Source organism: Pristiophorus japonicus, chromosome 3 (assembly GCF_044704955.1).
Source record: "Pristiophorus japonicus isolate sPriJap1 chromosome 3, sPriJap1.hap1, whole genome shotgun sequence".
Taxonomy (NCBI): Eukaryota; Metazoa; Chordata; class Chondrichthyes; family Pristiophoridae; genus Pristiophorus; species Pristiophorus japonicus.
In genome coordinates this window covers 96,049,772-96,072,251 of record NC_091979.1, presented here as the reverse complement: position 1 = coordinate 96,072,251, position 22,480 = coordinate 96,049,772, and the positions used below count along the sequence as shown (strand labels likewise).

Genomic DNA, 22,480 nt, shown 5'->3' with positions numbered 1-22,480 from the left:
ATAACTAATTTAAATGTTGAAATTTTACTTCAAGATAGTTGACAGTAATTTCCACAGGGATTCTCTTAATTATCCACCATAACTGCAGCACAGGATTGGCAGAAACCTTGGAGAAATGGCATAACTCGTCATTTTAGCTATTTCATCCGTGTTTTCACCTAAGTTACAGAGGACGATCAGGGAAGCCCCGCAGAAACACTACCCCAGTTTCTTTGGCAGTTGTGACTAGTTTGCATACAATGACAGACAGGAAAAGATCCTGCAGTCCATCGAGCCTGTCCCACACAATTGTGATGCTTTGTGTATCACAATGTATAGGCTCTCCACCCCACCCAAAACCAATTTTGAGGGATTGTCAGAATTGTTTGAAGATTGTCATTTACTCTTGAGAAACAAGCTCTGCAGTTATTCAGCCATTAAGTACTGTGAAATGAATGTACACTTCAATGTTTTTTTTAGGAGTCCTCTGGAACTTGTCTTCATGTGATGCAGTGAAGATGCCAATCATTCGTGATGCTCTAACAACTCTCACAAATAGTGTGGTGATACCTCATTCTGGATGGAGCAGTTCTTTTGATGAAGACAGGAAAGTGAAATTCCATACTTCATTAGTACTAAGAAATACTACTGGATGTCTAAGGTAAGTAAATAAATTATCCTCATCAGCACAATGATCCTAGCTATACAAGTGGATTGAAACCATAAAACTAAATGTAGTGTTAAGTATTACATCTTTAAATACAAGAATTGAGTGTGTTCAAATAATTGCTTTTACTAAATAAGCTGAAATAATTTTTAGTTTTAAATTTTTCTATATTCTTTACCACCCACTTTCTGTGCCAATTTTCCCCCCTCATTGCTACCACTCCACAAAATGTTAACTTCATGCTAGTGTGTGGTTCCATGGACACCCAATGCCTTGTGCAAGTGGCTGGTTTTCATGTATGAGGAACAAACTGACTGCTGTGTCTATAGGGCCCAAGTTTCGGGTGAAGTTGCTCCTATTTTTTTTGAGCAACTAGTTTAGTTTGGAGTATCTTAGAAATTGCAATTCTCGGCATTTAGTTTGCTCCAGTTCTAGTGAGTTAGTTTAGTTTCGTTTTAGTTCTGTTTTTTTTTTGAAAAGGGGGCATTACCAGCCACTTACGCCTGTTTTGCAAGTTTAGGCACCGAAAAGTTACTCCAACCTAACTTAGAACGGAGTAAGTGTCGACTTTTGTACGCTCAGAAAAACCTTGCGTACACTTTAGAATTAGGCGCAGTTAAGCCAGAGATGGAGGGGGGAAGGGAAGTTAGGGAATTTTCCAAAGCATTAAACACTTCACTTTTAAAAATAAAGAACCTTCATCAATAATAAATGATAAATAAATCAATAAATAAAAAGTTCCTACCTCACCTACCCGTTTGGGAGCCCTGCAGGGCTCGGGGCTGGTGCTGCAGGCTGGAAATCAGCACTCTGCAGGAGCCCATTCGGCCAGGGCTAGGGACTGTGTGCTTCGGCCCCTCCCACACAGCCAGCAGTAAACGCACACAGAATCTGGGGGCCAGAAGCTACTGCGCACGCGCGCAGACTCCACTGCGCACACGCGCAACTGCTGGCACTCTTTTTAGCCCAGGGCTATAGCTCCGCCCCACTGCTGTTGTGCTGCGTCTCTGACTGTTGAACAGGCCTGCTGCACTCGGAGAATCACGAGGTAAGTTTTTGGCGCGCTTTTCATTCCACAAAATAGGTGGGCCTCTTGAAGATGCGCTGTTCTAGCGGATATCGGAAACTGCGGCCCATTATGTTTAATTAAATAAAATGTTTATAAATTTACTTGAATGTGTTGGCGAGATATATTTTAACAAATTTGTCATGTTGCAGAAATCTTAGCTCTGCAGGTGAAGAGGCTCGAAAGAAGATCCGATCTTGTGAGGGATTGGTGGATTCTTTACTATATGTAATTCAGATGTGCGTTAACACTGCAGATTATGATAGCAAGGTTTGTGACTTCTGCACAGGAGGAGGCCATTAAGCCAATCGTGCTTGTGCTGGATCTTTAATAAAGCTATTGAATTAGTCCCATTCCCCTGCTCTTTCCCATAGCCCTGTAAATTTTTTGCCTTCATGTATTTATCCAATTTTCTTTTGAATGTTACTATTTAATCTGACACCGCCACCCTTTCTGGCAGTGCATTCCAGATCATCATAACTCGCTGTGGTCTTTTGCTAATCACCTTAAATCTGTCTTCTGGTTACCAACTCTTCTGCCACTGTTTTCTGTATCAAAATGGTTCATGATTTTGAACACCTATCAAATCTCCTCTTGACCTTCTCTGCTTTAAGGAAAAAAACACCAACTTCTCCAGTCTCACTATATCCCTCATCTCTGGGTCCATTCTAGTAAATCTCTTCTGCACCCTCTCCAAGGTCTTGACATCCTTCCTAAAGTATGGTGCCCAGAATTGAACACAATACTCTAGCTGAGGCCTGACCAGTGTTTTATAAAGGTTTAGCATAACTTCCTTGCTTTTGTACACTCTTCCTCTATTAATAAAACCAAGAATCCCATCTGCTTCCTAACAGACTTCTCAACTTGCCCTGCCACCTTCAAAGATTTGTGTACATACATTCCCAGGTCTCTTTGTTCCTGCACGCCCTTAAAATTGTACCATTTAGTTCATATTGCTTCTCCTTATCCGTCCTACCGAAATGCATCACTTCACACTTCTCTGCATTTCATCTGCCATGTGTCTGTCCATTTTACCAGTCTGCCTCTGTCCTCTGACGTCTGTTACTATCCTCCTCATTACTTACCACACTTCTGAATTTGTATCATCTGCAGACTTTGAAATTATATCCTGCATACCCAAGTCCAGGGCATTAATATAATATCAAAAAGAGTTCTAATACTTTGGTCCTTTAGAATACCGCTTTATACCTCCCTCCAGTCTGAAAATCAACTGTTCACCACTACTGTTTTCTGTCCCTTAGCCAATTTTGTATTCGTGCTACCACTGTTTCTCGCTAACCCCATGGGCTTTAATGTTGCTAACATGTCTATTATTTTTGTACTTTGCCATCATCTGCACGAAACTCATCTACCTCTCCGTTATTTTATCAAAGAACTCGATCAAGTTAGTCAAACACGATTTGCCTTTAACAAATCCGTGCTGACTTTCATTTATAAGCCCATATTTTTCCAAATTCCAATTAATTTTGTCCTGTATTTTTATCAAGTTTTCCCACCACCAACTTTAGGCTGTGACTAGCCTGTAGTTGCCAGGTTTATCCCTCTTTTATTTTAAACAGGTGTAATATTTGCTGTCCTATGGCATTACCCCCATACTCAAGGAAGATTGTGGCCAGACCCTCTAATTTCCATCCTTCCCTCAGTAACCTAGGATGCTTTCCATCCGGACTGATTGACTTTTTTACTTTGAGGACTGCCAACCTTTTAAGTACGTCCTCTTTATCTATTTTTATCCTATCCAATTTCACTGCTACATTGGAAGCATTCTCTTCTCTAGTAAAGACAAATGCAAAGTGCTCATTTAGTATTTCAGCCATATCCTCTACCTCCACCAGAATATCTCCTTTGTGGTCCAGAATCTGCACCATCCTTCCTTTGACTGCCCTTTTACTATTTGTGTGCATAAAAGACTTGGGTTCCCTTTTATGTTAGCCACTAAGCTATTATCTTTTCTTGCCACTTTTATTCCTTTTTTTCCGATCTGGTAAGGTGCAAATCTCTTTCAAAGCTAATGAAAGTTCTGAGGTTTCATTTTTTTTAGATGGAAGCAAGACTCTGGAATTAAAAACTCCACTTTCAACTAGGGTAGTTCATCTGTTTACTCACATCTACTGTTTTGTTAAATTTAATACGTACAGGAAAATATTTCTAACTTATTTAAATACGAATTTGAAACAATTGTGCAAATGTAGCCAGAGTATCATCTGCAATGGCTTCTCTTCCCACTCCTGCATCATTGCCTCTGAGGTTCCCCAAGAATCTATCATTGACCACCTCCTATTTCTCATTTACTTACTGTCCTTCAGATCTACATGCTGCCCTTCGGCGACACCATCTGAAAGCACAGCGTCAATTTCCACATGTACGCTAACAACACCCAGCTATACCTCACAAATGCTTCTCTTGACCACTCCCTGGTCTCTAAATTGTCAGACTGCTTGTCTGACATCCATTACTGGATGAGGAGACATTTTTTCCAATTAAATATTGGGGCGACCAAAGCCATTGTCTTCGGTCCCTGCCACAAATTTTGTTCTCTAGCCATCTCTCTCCCTAGCATCTGTCTGAGGCTGACTCAGACTGTTCACACCTTGGTATCATATTTGACCCTGAAATGAGCTTCCGACCACACACCCAACCCATAACTAAGACCGTCTATTTCCATCTCCGCCCCTTCCTCTGCTCATCTGCTGAAACCTTTTGTTACCTCTAAACTTAACTATTCCAACACACTCTTGGCCAGCCTCTCACATTCTACCCTACATAAACATGAGGTCATCCAAAACTCGGCTGCCTATGTCCTTACACGCACCAAGTCCCATTCACCCATCACCTCTGTGCTCGCTGACTTAGATTGGCTCCCGGTTAAGCAACGCCTCAATTTTAAAATTCTCACCTTTGTCTTCAAATCCCTCCATGGCCTCGCCCCTCCTTATCTCTGTAATCTCCTCCAATCCCACAACCCTCTTTCCGCGCCCCCCCCCCCCCCCCCCCCCCCAAGATATCTGCACTCCAATAATTCTGCCCTCTTGAGCATCCCTAATTTTAATCGCTCAACCATTGGTGGTTGTGCCTTAAGCTCTGGAATTCCCTCCCTAAACTTCTCCATCTCTACCTCTTTTCCTTAGAACCTACCTCTTTGACCAAGCTTTTAGTCATCTGTCCTAATTTCTTATGTGGCTTGGTGTCAAATTTTTGTCTCGGAAGCGCCTTTAGACATTTACTACGTTAAAGGCGCCATATAAATACTACTTGTTGTTGTAGTAATAATGAGCCCTCAATTCAGCTGTTGCCACTTATCTCCATCATACCTCTGGGTTAAATGTGAAGGTAAGCCTACCATAACTAAATTGGTACCAAATATTGTCCAAGAAATGGGAACTGATTGAAGGGAGTGTTAGAAATGTAGATTTTGTAATACAGGTGTATTACAGAAAAAGCTGCAGTCTTGTGCCTATATTCCAAGGATGAATTGAATATGCTTTCAAAGATTTAAAGGTTAAAAGAACCAGAACATGCTCATGGCCAACATCGAGATAACCTAAGATGAGGTCGTAGAAGATGCACACATTACAGCCATTTGAGTTCAACTTTCCATATGCCTCACTTCTTCATCTCCAAACCTGTAGCTATGATTTTACCCCATTTATACTGTTTCTAGTTGCACTACACCATAGATATCTGCATTCCTATACCCACTTTCAGTACCAGTCTCTATTGAGATGTCCCTAGGCCAAGTAAATATTATGATCCTGAAGGTTTGGGTTAGCATGTCACAAAAAGAGAACTGAGTCTCTAGTTGAGGTGAATCTAAATGTAAACAATGTTTGACCTGGTCCACAAGCAGGCTGCACACAACCCCTGTACAGACGCATTTTTGTAGCCTTCCAACTTGTTTTTTTGTAACTACAGAAATAATCTTAAATGGAATATAGTATCAGAATATAATTTTTTTCATGCAAGTGATTTCCGAACTATCTCAATCTTAGTCTCTAATAGGATGTAGGAACACACAACGTTCTCAACCTGCTACAGTATTAAAGAACATAAGAGTTCAAGCAGGTGTAGGCCATACGGCCCTTCGATCCTCCTCCGCCATTCAATAAGATCATGGCTGATCTTCAAGCTCAACTCCACTTTCCTGCCTGATCCCCATAATCCCTAGGGTCCAAAGATCAATCTATCTCAGCCTTGCACATACTCAACGATTCAGCATCCACAGCCCTTTGGGATAGGTAATTCCAAAGATTCACAACCCTCAGTGAAGAAATTCCTCCTCATCTCAGTCTTAAATGGCCGGCACCTTTATAATGAGACTATGCCCCTAGTTCTAGATTCTCCAGCCAGGAAAAACAACCTCTCAGCATCTACCCTGTTAATCCCCCTCAGAATCTTGTATGTTTCAATGAGATCACCTCTCATTCTTCTAAACTCGAGAGTATTTACCCAATCTCTCCTCCTAGAAACTTTGTCCCATTCCAAGTTGTCCAGTTCACATCCGATCTTGGGCATTGAGATGTGCAAGACTTCATTATCCCCCTCATCCCAGGGATCAATCTAGTGAGCCTTCATTGTATGTCCTTTCTCAGATAAGGAGACCAAAACTGTGCACAGTACTCTTGGTGTGGTGTCACGAGCCCTGTACAGTTGTAGTAAGACTTCCTTATTCTTGTACTCCAATAAAGGCCAACATGCCATTTGCCTTGCTAATTGCTTGCTGTACCTACATGCTAACTTTCTGTGTTTCCTATATGAGGGCACCTAAATCTCCCTGAACACCAACATTTAATAGTTTCTCACCATTTTAAAAAATATTGTTTTTTTTTTTTAATTCTTCCTACCAAAATGAATTTCATCACATTATACTCTGCTACCTTATTGCCCACTCACTTAACCTATATATAATCCTTTTCAGGCTCTGTGTCCTCGCAGCTTACTTTCCCACCTAACTTTGTATCGTAACTTGGATAGATTGTACTCGGTCCTTTCATCTAAGTCATTAATTTAGATTGTAAATAGCTGAGGCCAAGCACTGATCCTTGTGGCACCGCACTAATTACAGCCTGCCAACCAGAAAATGACCCGTTTACCCGTACTGTTTTCTGTCCGTTGACCAACCTTCTATCCATGCTAATATATTACCCCAAACTCATGAGCCCTTATCTTGCGCAGCCACCTTTTTATGTGGCACCTTATCGAATACCTTTTGGAAATCCAAATATACTACATCCACTGGTTCCTCTATCCTGCTAGTTGCATCTTCAAAAAAAAGTCGTCTAACTTTGTTAAGTGCCCTGTTACCACTTGCTCCTTAATGGATTCCAGCATTTTCCTGACAACTGATGTTAGACTAACTGGCCTGTAGTTTCTCTCTCCCTCCTTTCCTGAATAGCGGGGTTCCATTTGTTACCTTCCAATTTGCTGGGACTGTTCTAGAATCTAGGGAATTGTGGAAGGTCACAGCCAATGCATCCACTATCTCAGCAGCCACCTCTTTTAGAACCCTAGGATGTAGGCTATCCGGTCCAGCGGATTTGTCAGCTTTTAGTCCCATTAATTTAATCGAGCACTTTTTCTCTACTGATATTAATTAGTTTAAGTTCCTCACTCTTAGCCCCTTTGGTTTCCCCACTGTATGATTGTTTACCCCCTGACTGAAGGCGCGTAGGCTTAACTTTCACAGATACCATCAGCACCACTCCATATTGGCAGATGCAAGATCCACTTTGCAAGGCGGGAAAAGTCCCTTTACTATTTTGTGTTCCCTCCACTAAGGTGGAGTACTGAGTTTCCATGGGAAGCTCCAACTGCTATCCCAACTAAAACAGCAAAACTTGTCTATTAAGGATAGCCAAATTCAAATGTCAGGATTAAGATTTGAGTGTGAGCCCTCGAAGGTGGTTCTATGCTTTATTGTGGTAAAGTTGTTGAAAATGTGATCGTATTCATTAAAATACAACAGCTATAAGTGACTTTCTAATTATGTTTGTCATTTTAGACTGTTGAAAACTGTGTTTGCATCCTGAGAAACCTGTCCTATCGCTTAGAACTAGAGGTTCCACAAGCTCGTCTGATGGGAACTAGTGAACTAGATGGATTACTTGGTAGTGACTCTCCCAATCGAGATGCTGAGACTGGTTGCTGGGGGAAGAAGAAGAAGAAAAAGAAAAAAGAACCACAAGAAGATCAGGTAAAAGTTTGCTATTCACTGAAAATGTGTGATATAATTTTGAGTTCAGTTTGTAGCCTTAAATGGGAGTTGGATCACTCCAAAAATTAATGGATAATGAAATAAATAGAGGGAAGAGGTGCTGACCTTAAAGAATGCTAACAAGGTTCAAACTGAATATGAACATAAGATAGTCGCTATACTGCATGATTGAAGTATTCAGTGGAGAATATAAAGTTTCCAAGTCTGCATATCCATATTCTGATTGTATTAACCAGAGATTGTATTAATCCAAGTTGGGTTTAACAACTTGAACATCAATATATGGAGGCCCCAGGCTGGATTAAAGGAATCCCCACCCCAAAAAAAAATCCACCATTGGTTATTTATCCCAGGGTATTGAGAGCCACAGGACAACAAATTCTTGATGTTCATTAGGAAATCAACTGTTTCAGGATGTTCCATGATTTGGAAATAAGTTCACGTAGTACCCATATTCTAAAAAAGGTGACCAAACTGACCTAGGCAATTATAAGATGAGAAAGTGGTTTGGGGCAGTTGGTCAAACAGGTAAGAGTACTTCCCTCTCCTTTCTCATCACGCCTTTCCCGCCAATAATTTAACTGAGGTTTTCCGCAGTGTTGGGGGCACCTGCCACAGGCAGGCATGGGCTTTATTAATAAGTAACGGTTGGGGTCCCATGATGCAGTTAGTACCTCTGATGCAATATAAATTTTCTGTTTGCGCTCTTGCTGTTAATGGTTCTTCTGGTGAAACAAGCAAGAGCAGAGTAGAGGGAAATCACCTGACTGTAGTTATGAATTTCTTAAAGAAACTGTTTTGGTGTTTTTCCCTTTGAGGCTAAAACATTAACCCATTTATATTGAGATTGAACTTCTTTAACCAAAACATAGAGTCAGCCTTGGCTTAGTGGTAGCACTTTTGCCTCTGACTCAGAAGGTCATGGCTTCAAGCCCTGCTCCAGAGACTTGAGCGCATAATGCAGGCTGATATTGCTACTGCAGTATTGAAGGAGTGCTACACCATCAAAATGCTGTCTCCTGGGCGTGGCATTGTATTGAGGCCACCCCTCCCCCCCCCCCCCTACCCTGGCACACTCGGGTGGATGCAGAAGATCCCATGGCACTATTCAAATAAGAGCGGGTTGGTGGGGGTGGGGGGCGTGTCCTGGCAAGCGTCTATCTCAACCTTTTCTAAAGTCCTTCGATGAGTTACCATATAGTAGACTCACGACTGAGGTCAAAGCATGCGGAGACCGGTAACAGAATGGATACCAAACTGGCTTGAAAGCAGAGTAGGAGATAAGGGTAGCTACTCAGACTGGCAAAAAGTGGGAGGTGGTGTTCAACAACTTGTATTTATATAGCACCTTTAACATAGTAAAATGTCCAAATCGCTTCACAGGAGTGTTATCAAACAAAATTTGATCTTAAGCCACATAAGATATTAGGCAAAAGACCAAAAGCTCGGTCAAAGAGAGAGGTTTTAAGAAGCATCTTAAAGGAGGAAAAAGGTGTGGAGAGGCGGAGAGGTTTGGGGAGTGAATTCCAGAGATTGGGGCCTAGGCAGCTGAAGGCACAGCCACCAGTGGTGCAGCAATTAAAATCAGGAATACTCAAGAGGCCAGAATTGGAGGTGCGCAGATATCTGAGTGTTGTAGGGCCGGAGGAGATTAGAGATGGGGAGGGGCGAGGTCATGGAGGGATTTGAAAATGAAGAATTTTAAAATTGTGGTGTTGCTCAACAGGGAGCCAATGTAGGTCAGCAAGCACAGGGGTGATGGATCAACAGGACTTAGTGCAAGTTAGGACATGAGCAGCAGAGTTTTGGATGATCTCAAGTTTACAGATGGTAGCATGTGGGACACCGGCCAGGAATGCGTTGTAATAATCAAGACTCGAGGTAACAAAGGCATGGATGAGGGTTTCAGCAGCAGCTGAGTTGAGGCAGGGGCAGAGTTGGGCAATAAGAACATAAGAAATAGGAACAGGAGTAGGCCATACGGCCCCTCGAGCCTGCTCCGCCATTCAGTAATATCATGGCTGATCTGATCATGGACTCAGGTCCACTTCCATGCCCGCTCCCCATAACCCCTCATCGGTTAAGAAACTGTCTATTTCTGTCTTCAATTTATTCAATGTCCCAGCATCCACTGCTCTCCGAGGCAGTGAATTCCACAGATTTACAACCCTCAGAAGAAATTTCTCAATGTTCCAGAGGTTCAAATAGGTGGCCTTAGTGATAGCGCAGATATGTGGTCGGAAGCTCATCTCAGGGTTAAATATGACACCAAGGTTGCAAATAGTCTGGTTCAGCCTCACAGTTGCCAGGGTGGGGGATGGAGTCGGTGGCTCGGGAACGGAGTTTCCACAGGGGTCGGTGCTGGGACCACTGTTGCTCACTATTTACATTAATGATTTGGACTTGGGGAATTTGAAGTACAACGTCAAAATTTGTGGAAGACACCAAATTGTGGGGGGGCGGGGTGTAGTTTACACAAAGGTCTAATGCAACAAAATAGAATAGGACAACAATGAACTTGCAGAATAGGTGTGCAATTAGCAAATTAATTTAAATATAGATAAGTGGGAGGTGATGCATTTTGGTAGGAAGAATAAAGAGGCCACATACTGCTTAGATAATAAGAGTCTAAATGGGGTAGAGGAGCAAAGGGATCTAGCGGTACACAATCACAAATCACTAAAAGTAGTGACACGGGTTAATAAGGACATAAAAAAGGCAAACCAAGCACTGGGATTCATTTCTAGAAGGACAGAGTTGAAAAGCAGATACCAGAACTGAGGGAATACACATTAGGAATGGCTGAACAGGCTTGGGGCTCTTTTCTCTGAGGAGGCTGAGGGGTGATGTAATTGGTCTTTAAGGTAATAAAAGGGTTTGATAGGGTAAATGTAGAGAAAATGTTTCCACTTGTGGAGGAGTCCAAAACTAGAGTGCATAAATATAAGATAGTCACTAATAAATCCAACAGAGAATTCAGGAGAAATTTCTTTACCCTAAGAATGTGGAATGTGCTACCGCAAGGAGTATTTGAGGCAAATGGCATAAATGCATTAAAGGGGACGCTCAATAAGCACATGAGAGAGAAAGGAATAGAAGGGTATGCTGATAGGGTTAGATGAAGGGTGGAAGGAGGCTCATGAGGGCCATAAACCGAAGCGTAGACCAGTTGGGTAGCATAGGCTATAGACTCGATGTAAGCAATATCGGCAAGAGATTACCTGGGATCTTAACGTGCACAAATTTGCTGCGGCGTTTTCCTACATTACAACTATGACTACTTCAAAAGTACTACTTTGACTGGGAAGTACTTTGGAAGATCCTGAAGTCATGAAAAAATGCTATATAAATGCAACTTTGTTCTTTGATTTAATATTGTCGCAAGAAGCTTTATAGGAGGAGTAATGGGCAACGTTTTGTAAATCTGACATTTCTAATTTTTCACGCCAAAGTGGCTTTTCACTGAAAGGCTCAGTAGATTTATGTGTTATTGATTTCAGCTATACTCTATTCTTGATATCTCAAGTCATTTTTGCATTTAAAAATGATAGAATTGATCAATAATTTGAATTAAGCAATGTAAATAACACAGCCAAGTGGCATGATTATAACTGAATTAGGTGACTTTCAATTGAGTAGAAAGTAATTATAGGGATCCTGTGGCTTTTAAGTCATTTTTTTTATTTTTAGTGGGATGGAGTCGGTCCAATCCCTGGATTTTCTAAATCCCCCAAGGGAGTTGAAATGTTGTGGCATCCATCAATAGTGAAACCATATCTCACACTTCTTGCTGAAAGTTCAAACCCAGCTACGTTGGAAGGATCTGCTGGATCTCTACAGAATTTATCTGCGGGAAACTGGAAGGTAAGTCCTAAATTATATATGTAATACATAATTAATTATAAATAAAAATGTAAGGTTTTTTTTTGTGTTCACCAGTGAGTGTCATTTTTATAAAATATGACACGTTTTTTTCTATCTTGGGGATCCCACTGTTTCAGTATCCAGCAGTCCTAACTCCGCTTTTGTACATCCAGATATGGGCTGAAGGCTTGTACTCCCTTGTATGCTTTCCCCAACCATGTGATGCCCTGATTTCAGAGGAGCAACAGCTACTGCATTAATGTTTTTTCCATTTATTACACTAGCAATTCTCATAGCCGACTGAAACAAAGTTATGGACATTTTGATATGAGTGCATGCATAGGGTTGCAGCTTACCATATAATCATTGAATTTTACAGCACAGATGATGATCATTTGGTCCATTGTGTCTATGCCAGCTCTGTCCACTTAATTCCATTCCCTTGCCCTTTCCCCATAGCCTTCTGAATTTTTCCTCTTCAATTAGAGTTTGTGTGGAGCATAAACAGTGGCATGGACCAGTTGGGCCGAATGGCCTGTTTCTGTGCTGCAAATTCTATGCAATTCTAAATTCTATGTAATTTCCCTTTTTAATAGCAATTAGATTCTGCTTCCAACACGTTTCTGGTAGAGCATTCCATGTCGTAACCCTCTATTAGAAAAAAAGTCTCCTAACCTCTCCTTTCATTCTTTTTGGTGGTGCTCTTAAATGTCAGTCATTCTAGTTACCAACTGACAATCCAGTGGAAATAATTTTCCCCTTCATCAAAATCTCTCCTCGTAATTTTGAACACCTATTATATCTCTATTTTAAGAGCTCCAGTCTCTCCTCATAACAGGCTGAAGAATTACGCCTGATTTTCTTTTTTCGAGGGCCCAAGTACGCCCCAAAACAAAGTTCTAAGTTTCCCCGTTGAATTTCTTCATTTTGGCGTGGCTTAACCTGCCCTTTAGTTTGTGGTGTGGAGCCTTGATCTGTGCCAAAAAGATTGAGCTGCCATAGTAACCAGGGACACGATGTGTGCTGAGGCTGCAAAATAAAGCATACAGCCAGCTGCCAACACATCAAAAAGAATTGAAAAACACATAGCAGCAACTTACCTCCAACCCTGCCTGACTGTCTTGCCGGTCCGGTCCCATTCTCAGACCCCAAGACAGTCCGCTTGCGCTCTTGCTCTCTCTCTCTCTTTCTTTCTTCCTTCCTTCCTTCCTTCCTTCCTTCCTTCTTTCTCTTTCTCTTTTTCTCTCTTTCTCTTTCTCTTTCTCTTTCTCTTTCTCTTTCTCTTTCTCTCTTTCTCTCTTTCTCTCTTTCTCTCTTTCTCTCTTTCTCTCTCTCTTTCTCTCTCTCTTTCCCTCCCCCCCGCCCCGTTCTCTTTCTCTCTCTCTCTCTCTCTCTCTCTCTCTCTCTCTCTCTCTCTCTCTCTCCCTCCCTCTTTCTCTTTTTTTTCTCTCTCTGTGCTGATTTCCTTAATTCTAGGGAAGGTTTGTCTGGAGAGGCCACATACGCTAGCCTAATCAGAACTGGAGTAACTCTCAGCTGGCCAAATTTCCCTAAATGGCCAGAAGTGGCATAGGTGGCTGGTTACGTCCCCTTTGGTTGAAAAAAAATTGATTTAAAAAAAATCGTAACTAACTGAGTTACACTGGTGCAAATTGATTGGGGAAACTGTGGTTTTTCAACTTGGGCCAAAAAGAGCAGCCTGCTCCAAAAAAACGGTGCAAATCACTGGAGAAAATTGAGCCCAACTAAAGCCTCTCATCCTGTCATCTTAGTGCATCTCTTCTGTACCCTCTCCATGTCCTGGATATCCTTCCTAAAGTAATGTGGCCAAAACTAAACGCAATATTCTAACTGCCGCCTAACTATCTACAGATTTAGCATTATTTCAAACTTTTTACATTCTGTTTATAAAACCTCGAATCTTGTATGTTCTTGAATAGTTGTTTTCAACTTTCCTCTCACCTTTAAAGTCAGAAGAGAGAGAGTTTCATCTCTCTGGTCTGAGCTGGATTTAAAGTGAAAGGATAATGTGCCCAACCAATGCATCACCCAGGCTTTATAGAAAGTACAAGCTTCCAGAAGCAAGGGTTCAGCATAAAAAAGGAGCCTATTATATTGGTCTGTCTGTCATCATCATCATAGGCAGTCCCTCGAAATCGAGGAAGACTTGCTTCCACTCAGTGTGTTCTCGGGTAACTCTAGTCCAATACAGGAGCCACAGTCTCTGTCACAGGTGGGACAGACAGTCGTTGAAGGAAAAGGTGGGTGGGGAGTCTGGTTTGCCGCACGCTTCTTCCGCTGCCTGCGCTTGTTTTCTGCGTGCTCTCGGTGACGAGATACTAGATGCTCAGCACCCTCCCGGATGCTCTTCCCCCACTTGAGGCAGTCTTTGGCCAAGGATTCCCAGGTGTCGGTGGGGATGTTGCACTTCCTCAAGAAGGCTTTGAGGGTGTCCTTGAAATATTTCCTCTGCCCACCTTGGGATCGCTTGCCGTGTAGGAGTTCCGAGTAGAACGCTTGCTTTGGGAGTCTTGGTGTCGGGCATGCGGACAATGTGGCCCGCCCAATGGAGTTGGTCGAGTGTGGTCAGTGCTTCGATGCTGGAGATGTTGGCCTGATCGAGAACACTGACGGTGCGTCGATCCTCCCAGGGGATTTGCAGGATCTTGCGGAGACATCGTTGGTGGTATTTCTCCAGTGATTTGAGGTGTATATGGTCTGTAGTTATGGTCTATGCTGTAGCTATGGTTGACCTCTTTTGTCCAGTAGAAAACAACCTGAGAAACTGGTTGCATTGTAGTATCTTAATCGTTCCACTGAGAGGAATTGATGTGGCTTTCCACTTAAAAATGCACTGTCGTTGAAAAATTCAGCCTTGTTTCTGAACAATGTCACCTAGTGACTAGAATTGAGTATTACACCATAGGTTTAGGACATGTGTGCCTGTCTCCACATTTCTGTCAATGAAAAGAACTCCCGTCTCTCCTCGTAACCACGTTATTTTGTACTTTTCTTCCCTTTCCCTGTTCAGTGCTTCTGTAGAGCTCAGATTTAAATTATAAATCTGGCCTATTGCAGCACTGCAAATGCGTTATATTTATGAGTGGGTTGCCTGTTGGCTTACATTCAAGTTTCAAACAAAGCAAGTGCCAACCTTTTCCATACGTGTTTTACTTTCTTACAATGCAGATTATTGGGAAGTAGTCCACTTAAACCTTATTAGGTTGTGTCCTCCATCTAGTCTGTCTACATAGTTGACTGTCGCCTTGGAATTCCCTATAGTTCAACTTGGCCAAGTACATAACTTTTTAAAAAAAAAAAAGAAGTGCATGTGCCATAGAACCTGTACCTAAGTCATATGTATAAAGTCACTATAGTCCCAGTCAACCTCTAATAGAATTGAATGGCACTTGCCCCCAATAAAGCAGTTTTCTTTATATTCCATATTACAGGTACTCACTCCACTATTGTATATTAAGGTCTGTATGTTCCATCTGTATAATGCACCTAGGCATCAGGATTGGGGAAAGGTAACTGGTGCTGCAGCTGGGAGAGGCAGACATTCTGTGGAAACAGTGCATCCAGAACAGGGAAAATTCATACCAGAAGAATGAAGGGAAAGGTTCGGAGAATTTTTCCTCTATGCAGAAGGCCATTAGGACTTGTAATGCCATACCAGAAACACTGATGGAAACAACATTTGTAATATTTTGAAAGGAAAGTGGATGAATAGTTGAAAATGAAAAATTTGAAAGGGCATGGGGAAAAAAGGTGTAGTAATGGGACTAAGTGGAAAGCTCTTTGAGAGCCAGTGTAGACACGCTGGATCAAATATCTCCCTCCCATGCTGCATGATTCGATACCACTTACAGAAATAGTTTATATGTATAGGGTACAATTTTGATGTTTTTCTGGAAATGTGGGTTTAGTTAAGAAATGGACATCAAAAATTGACAATATTAAAGAAAAACTTGCATTTAAAATAATGACACAGGAGAGAGTTTCTGTTACATTGAAAGCTGCAGGACAGAAGCAAGCCATTGGGTGTAAAATTCAACTTCAGGGTGTAAAATAGGTGGTAATGGGTGGGAGTTTTGTTCAATGTGTAGGTAGATATTCCATTAATCCCTAAATTTGCATGCCCCACATATCTTTTATAACATTTTCCAGTTTGTGTAGTTTTTTTTTGTCCCTTCACCAAATTTCTCACTTCGCTTTCCCTTCTGAGTGTATTGATTCCTTAATAGTATACAGATCATGGGAGCCAGGCAACCTCCAGTACCTCATCCAAGTGGCCATTATTCACTTGAGCCTTGGCGGTGCCTTTCAACTGGCTATTCGCACTCGAGGGCCTAAACTAGCCTGATCCTGTCCGATACTGATACGTCTATGAAAATATGTGAAATGTTTGTTTGGTTTATCGTCCACACTTGCAGCATTACACTTATTTAAATGTAAAAGTTCACTGTAATGTTAAATTGCATCAAAAATAAACTACTTGAGTACTAGATGAGTATTTTCATTAATCTGAATGCAACCTTTAACCACATGAGGACCAACAAATATATGTCAGATTATGGTGTCAAAATCACTGACTTGATCATCTTTTTGGCCCTTCAAAGTTACTTCCGTATGCATCGCAATGCCTAGCAACTCTGGAAACCCATTTGTATGGGTATTCGTTGGAAGCAGTGTAAAGGCCAGAAAAATATGTGAAAGGTTATAACAGTGTTTCTATACCATTAACATATTTTAATGATGATGCTTGCCTGCCAGAAATGTGCTTTATACTCTATAAAAGGACAGAGACCTGGGGTTATGAATACCTGCCCCCTTTTCTAGTCTGTTAACACCCACACATACACATGGTATCAAGAACAGGAAAATCACCCCTATTGTGTAGAACTGCTAAGTGCTACTTTGTGAGGGGCTTACTTTCTGATAAGTTACAAATGAAAGGGTAAAATGAATGATTTTTAGCTTTTTAAAGATGAGTAAAAATTGCATATAATTTTCATTTTGCATTAAAATTTGAGAAACTTATGTTTCTCAGCTACCTGTTTTTTCTCTTCCTCAAAAATAAGTCTTGCACCATCCCTTGATGTTTGGCTTTTGTCCAAACTACTTATACTGAAATTGCTATGGAATCTTAATTGAATAATGACCATCATTGGTTAACTCTGTTTCAAGAGTGGGAGAACAAGAATTCCTCCTCTTCCATTAATGTGATTGACGAGATATCTTGAAGCATATCACAACAATTCACAATAATTGGGTTTTAAATTGTTGGGAAGACTGAAAAGTAATAACCACTTTTGATCATCTTGCATATATCGCATTTAAGTGACTGCTGGGCAATAAAAAGTCCTGATGTTGACAGACACAAGGGTAAACCGGTTTCTTTGAGCTTGTTGAGACTTGACCTGTATAAAGAAAAGTGCTCGAGTTCTAAGTCCCCAAGTTCTGACTCAATTAACTTTTATCTTTTCCCTCCTGATATCAGTGGGCAGCGTATATACGTGCTGCAGTCAGAAAAGAGAAAGGTCTTCCAATCCTTGTGGAACTTCTGAGAATGGACAATGATCGGGTTGTTTGCTCTGTTGCTACTGCCTTGAGAAACATGGCGCTTGATGTGCGAAACAAAGAACTCATAGGTATGTGACAGTTTAAAAAATCTATTTCACAAGTCAAAAAGGCATGGGCCTGGATTTTGCATTAATAATGATGAGACTGTTAGCCCTTACGGTTACAAAGTAAATCAGTCAGCAACTTCCAGAGCATGCATCTGCGCAGTTAAACGCGGAAATTCAGAAGTTACCATCCGAGTTACTTTGCTCCTCCACTAGGCACTCACTAAACATGCCAGAAAAAGTTAGGGCTGGTGCATTCAGGAGTAAGTGAATTTTTAACAGCGTGATAATTACTGCCAAGAAATCTCTCTGGCCCTGAAAATTTAATTTTACAAGTGTGTAGTCTCATTCCTTCAGAAGTTAATTACTGTTGGAGATTTTTTTTTAATACTTTTTCTGTCTCTTACCCCTCTCTCAGTCGCATTTGTCTTTCCCAATTTTATTTCACTTTCTATACATGATTTGAATCTAAATCCTCCATCACCATCCCTGGGTATGTCCTGTCCCACGGCCAAGACAGACCCACCAGAGATGGCGACACAGTGGTAAACAGTCGAGAGGGAGTGGCCCTGGGAGTGGTCAACAGTAAACCCCATGAAGTCTCGTGGCTTCAGATCAAGCATGGGCAAGGAAATCTACTGTTAATTACCACCAACTGCCCTTGCTCAGTTGATGAATCATTACTCCTAGAATCATAAAATCGTTACATCACAGAAGGAGGCCATTTGGTTCGTCGAGCCCGTGCCGGCTCTCTGTAAGAACACTTCAGCTAGTCCCACTCCCCTGCCCTTTCCTGTAGCCCTGCAATTTTTTTTCCTTCAGTTACTTATCCAATTCCCTTTTAAAAGCCACAATTGAATCAGCCTCCACCACCCTTTCAGGCAGTGCATTCCAGATCCTAACCACTTACTGCGTTTAAAAATAGTGTTTCCTCGTGTCCACTTTGGTTCTTCTGCCAATCACCTTAAATCTGTGTCCTCTGGTACTCGACCCATCCGCCAATGGGAACAGTTTCCCCTCTACTCTGTCTAGACCCCTCATGATTTTGAACACCTCCTCCATGTTGAACAGCACTTGGAAGAAGCACTGAGGGTAGCAAGGGCACAGAATGTACTCTGGGTGGTGGACTTCAATGCACCACCACTGACCGAGCTGGCCGAGTCCTGAAGATAGAGAAGATGAATGCGTGGCTGGAGAGATGGTGCAGGTGGGAAGGCTTTAGATTCCTGAGGCATTGGGACCATTTCTGGGGAGATAGGACCTGTACAAGCTGGACGGGTTGCACCTCAACGGAGCTGGGACCAGTATCCTCGCTGGAGGGTTTGCTAGTGCTGTTGCGGAGGGTTTAGAAACATAGAAAATAGGTGCAGGAGTAGGCCATTCGGTCCTTCTAGCCTGCACCGCCATTCAATGAGTTCATGGCTGAACATGCAACTTCAGTACCCCATTCCTGCTTTCTCGCCATACCCCTTGATCCCCCTAGTAGTAAGGACTTCATCTAACTCCTTTTTGAATATATTTAGTGAATTGGCCTCAACAACTTTCTGGGGTAGAGGATTCCACAGGTTCACCACTCTCTGGGTGAAGAAGTTTCTCCTCATCTTGGTCCTAAATGGCTTACCCCTTATCCTTAGACTGTGACCCCTGGTTCTGGACTTCCCCAACATTGGGAACATTCTTCCTGCATCTAACCTGTCTAAACCTGTCAGAATTTTAAACGTTTCTATGAGGACCCCTCTCATTCTTCTGAACTCCAGTGAATACAAGCCCAGTTGATCCAGTCTTTCTTGATAGGTCAGTCTCGCCATCCCGGGAATCAGTCTGGTGAACCTTCGCTGCACTCCCTCACTAGCAAGAATGTCCTTCCTCAGGTTAGGAGACCAAAACTGTACACAATACTCCAGGTGTGGCCTCACCAAGGCCCTGTACAACTGTAGCAACACCTCCCTGCCCCTGTACTCAAATCCCCTCGCTATGAAGGCCAACATGCCATTTGCTTTCTTAACCGCCTGCTGTACCTGCATGCCAACCTTCAATGACTGATGTACCATGACACCCAGGTCTCGTTGCACCTCCCCTTTTCCTAATCTGTCACCATTCAGATAATAGTCTGTCTCTCTGTTTTTACCACCAAAGTGGATAACCTCACATTTATTCACCATTATACTTCATCTGCCATGCATTTGCCCACTCACCTAACCTATCCAAGTCGCTCTGCAGCCTCATAGCATCCTCCTCGCAGCTCACACTGCCACCCAACTTAGTGTCATCCGCAAATTTGGAGATACTACATTTAATCCCCTCGTCTAAATCATTAATGTACAGTGTAAACAGCTAGGGCCCCAGCACAGAACCTTGCGGTACCCCACTAGTCACTGCCTGCCATTCTGAAAAGTCCCCATTTACTCCTACTCTTTGCTTCCTGTCTGACAACCAGTTCTCAATCCATGTCAGTACACTACCCCCAATCCCACATTAATCTCTTGTGTGGGACCTTGTCGAAAGCCTTCTGAAAGTCCAAATATACCACATCAACTGGTTCTCCCTTGACCGCTCTACTGGAAACATCCTCAAAAAAATTCCAGAAGATTTGTCAAGCATGATTTCCCTTTCACAAATCCATGCTGACTTGGACCTACAATGTCACCTCTTTCCAAATGCGCTGCTATGACATCCTTAATAATTGATTCCATCATTTTACCCACTACCGATGTCAGGCTGATAATTCCCTGTTTTCTCTCTCCCTCCTTTTTTAAAAAGTGGGGTTACATTGGCTACCCTCCACTCGATAGGAACTGACCGAGTCAATGGAATGTTGGAAAATGACTGTCAATGCATCCGCTATTTCCAAGGCCACCTCCTTAAGTACTCTGGGATGCAGTCCATCAGGCCCTGGGGATTTATCGGCCTTCAATCCCATCAATTTCCCCAACACAATTTCCCGACTAATAAGGATTTCCCTCAGTTCCTCCTCCTTACTAGACCCTCTGACCCCTTTTATATCCGGAAAGTTGTTTGCGTCCTCCTTAGTGAATACCGAACCAAAGTACTTGTTCAATTGGTCCGCCATTTCTTTGTTCCCCGTTATGACTTCCCCTGATTCTGACTGCAGGGGACCTACGTTTGTCTTTACTAACCTTTTTCTCTTTACATATCTATAGAAACTTTTGCAATCCGTCTTAATGTTCCCTGCAAGCTTCTTCTCGTACTCCATTTTCCCTGCCCTAATCAAACCCTTTGTCCTCCTCTGCTGAGTTCTAAATTTCTCCCAGTCCCTGGGTTCGCTGTTATTTCTGGCCAATTTGTATGCCACTTCCTTGGCTTTAATACTATCCCTGATTTCCCTTGATAGCCACGGTTGAGCCACCTTCCCTTTTTTATTTTTACGCCAGACAGGAATGTACAATTGTTGTAGTTCATCCATGCGGTCTCTAAATGTCTGCCATTGCCCATCCACAGTCAACCCCTTAAGTATCTTTCGCCAATCTATCCTAGCCAATTCACGCCTCATACCTTCAAAGTTAGCCTTCTTTAAGTTCTCGACCAAGGTCTCTGAATTAACTGTTTCATTCTCCATCCTAATGCAGAATTCCACCATATTATGGTCACTCTTCCCCAAGGGGCCTCGCACAACGAGATTGCTAATTAATCCTCTCTCATTACACAACACCCAGTCTAAGATGGCCTCCCCTCTAGTTGGTTCCTCGACATATTGCTCTAGAAAACCATCCCTTATGCACTCCAGGAAATCCTCCTCCACCGTATTGCTTCCAGTTTGGTTAGCCCAATCTATGTGCATATTAAAGTCACCCATTGTAATTGCATGCACCCCTAATTTCCTGTTTGATGCCCTCCCCAACATCACTACTACTGTTTGGAGGTCTGTACACAACTCCCACTAACTTTTTTTGACCTTTGGTGTTCTGCAGCTCTACCCATATAGATTCCACATCATCCAAGCTAATGTCCTTCCTAACCATTGCATTAATCTCCTCCTTAACCAGCAATGCTACCCCACCTCCTTTTCCTTTTATTCTATCCTTCCTGAATGTTGAATACCCCTGGATGTTGAGTTCCCAGCTCTGATCATCCTGGAGCCACGTCTCTGTAATCCCAATCGCATCATATTTGTTAACATCTATTTGCACAGTTAATTCATCCACCTTATTGCGGATACTCCTTGCATTAAGACACAAAGCCTTCAGGCTTGTTTTTTTAACACCCTTTGTCCTTTTAGAATTTTGCTGTACAGTGGCCCTTTTTGTTCTTTGCCTTGGGTTTCTCTGCCCTCCACTTTTCCTCATCTCCTTTCTGTCTTTTGCTTTTGTCTCCTTTTTGTTTCCCTCTGTCTCCCTGCATTGGTTCCCATCCCCCTGCCATATTAGTTTAACTCCTCCCCAACAGCACTAGGAAACACTCCCCCTAGGACATTGGTTCCAGTCCTGCCCAGGTGCAGACCGTCCAGTTTGTACTGGTCCCACCTCCCCCAGAACTAGCTTGGCAGGGGATGGGAACTGGAGAATAGATTCAGTGGGGAGAGAAGCAATGCTGCAATTGGGCAGCAGGAAAGTAGAAAACGAATTTGGAAGACAGAGGAAACGGGCTAGAAAATAGACAACAAGGGAGTTTGGCACCACTAAATGACATATACTTCAATGCAAGGAGTATAGGGAATAAGGCAGGTGAGCTGAGAGCACAGATAGACATTTGGGAGTACGATATTATAGCTATTACTGAGACATGGCTGAAAGAAGGGCAGGTATAGCAGCTCAACATTCCTGGTTACAGGGTTTTTAGACGGGATAAAGGTGGGTAAAAAAGAGGGGAGTGGGGTTGCAGTATTAAAGAAACAATTACAGCTGTGAGTAGGGATGATATGTTATAGGGGTCATCAAATGAGGCCATATAGGTTGAATTGAAGAATGAAAAAGGGGCGATCGCACTAGTGGCAGTGTACTATAAACTACCAAACAGTCAGAGGGAGATAGAAAATAAATATGTGGACAAATTGCTGCAAAGTGCAACAACTATAGAGCTGTAAT

At 42.3% G+C, this 22,480-nt stretch overlaps 1 protein-coding gene across 1 annotated transcript in view; it reads left to right on the top strand.

The window, feature by feature from the left end:
* The window catches only part of pkp4 (plakophilin 4), a 268,797-nt gene that overhangs the window by 213,234 nt on the left and 33,083 nt on the right, over nucleotides 1–22,480 (top strand). Inside the window, exons 9-13 of the mRNA XM_070873651.1 lie at nucleotides 460–640; nucleotides 1,865–1,982; nucleotides 7,732–7,923; nucleotides 11,635–11,808; nucleotides 17,312–17,462. Coding sequence (XP_070729752.1) covers nucleotides 460–640; nucleotides 1,865–1,982; nucleotides 7,732–7,923; nucleotides 11,635–11,808; nucleotides 17,312–17,462 — 816 coding nt within the window. The remainder of the gene's footprint in view (nucleotides 1–459; nucleotides 641–1,864; nucleotides 1,983–7,731; nucleotides 7,924–11,634; nucleotides 11,809–17,311; nucleotides 17,463–22,480) is intronic.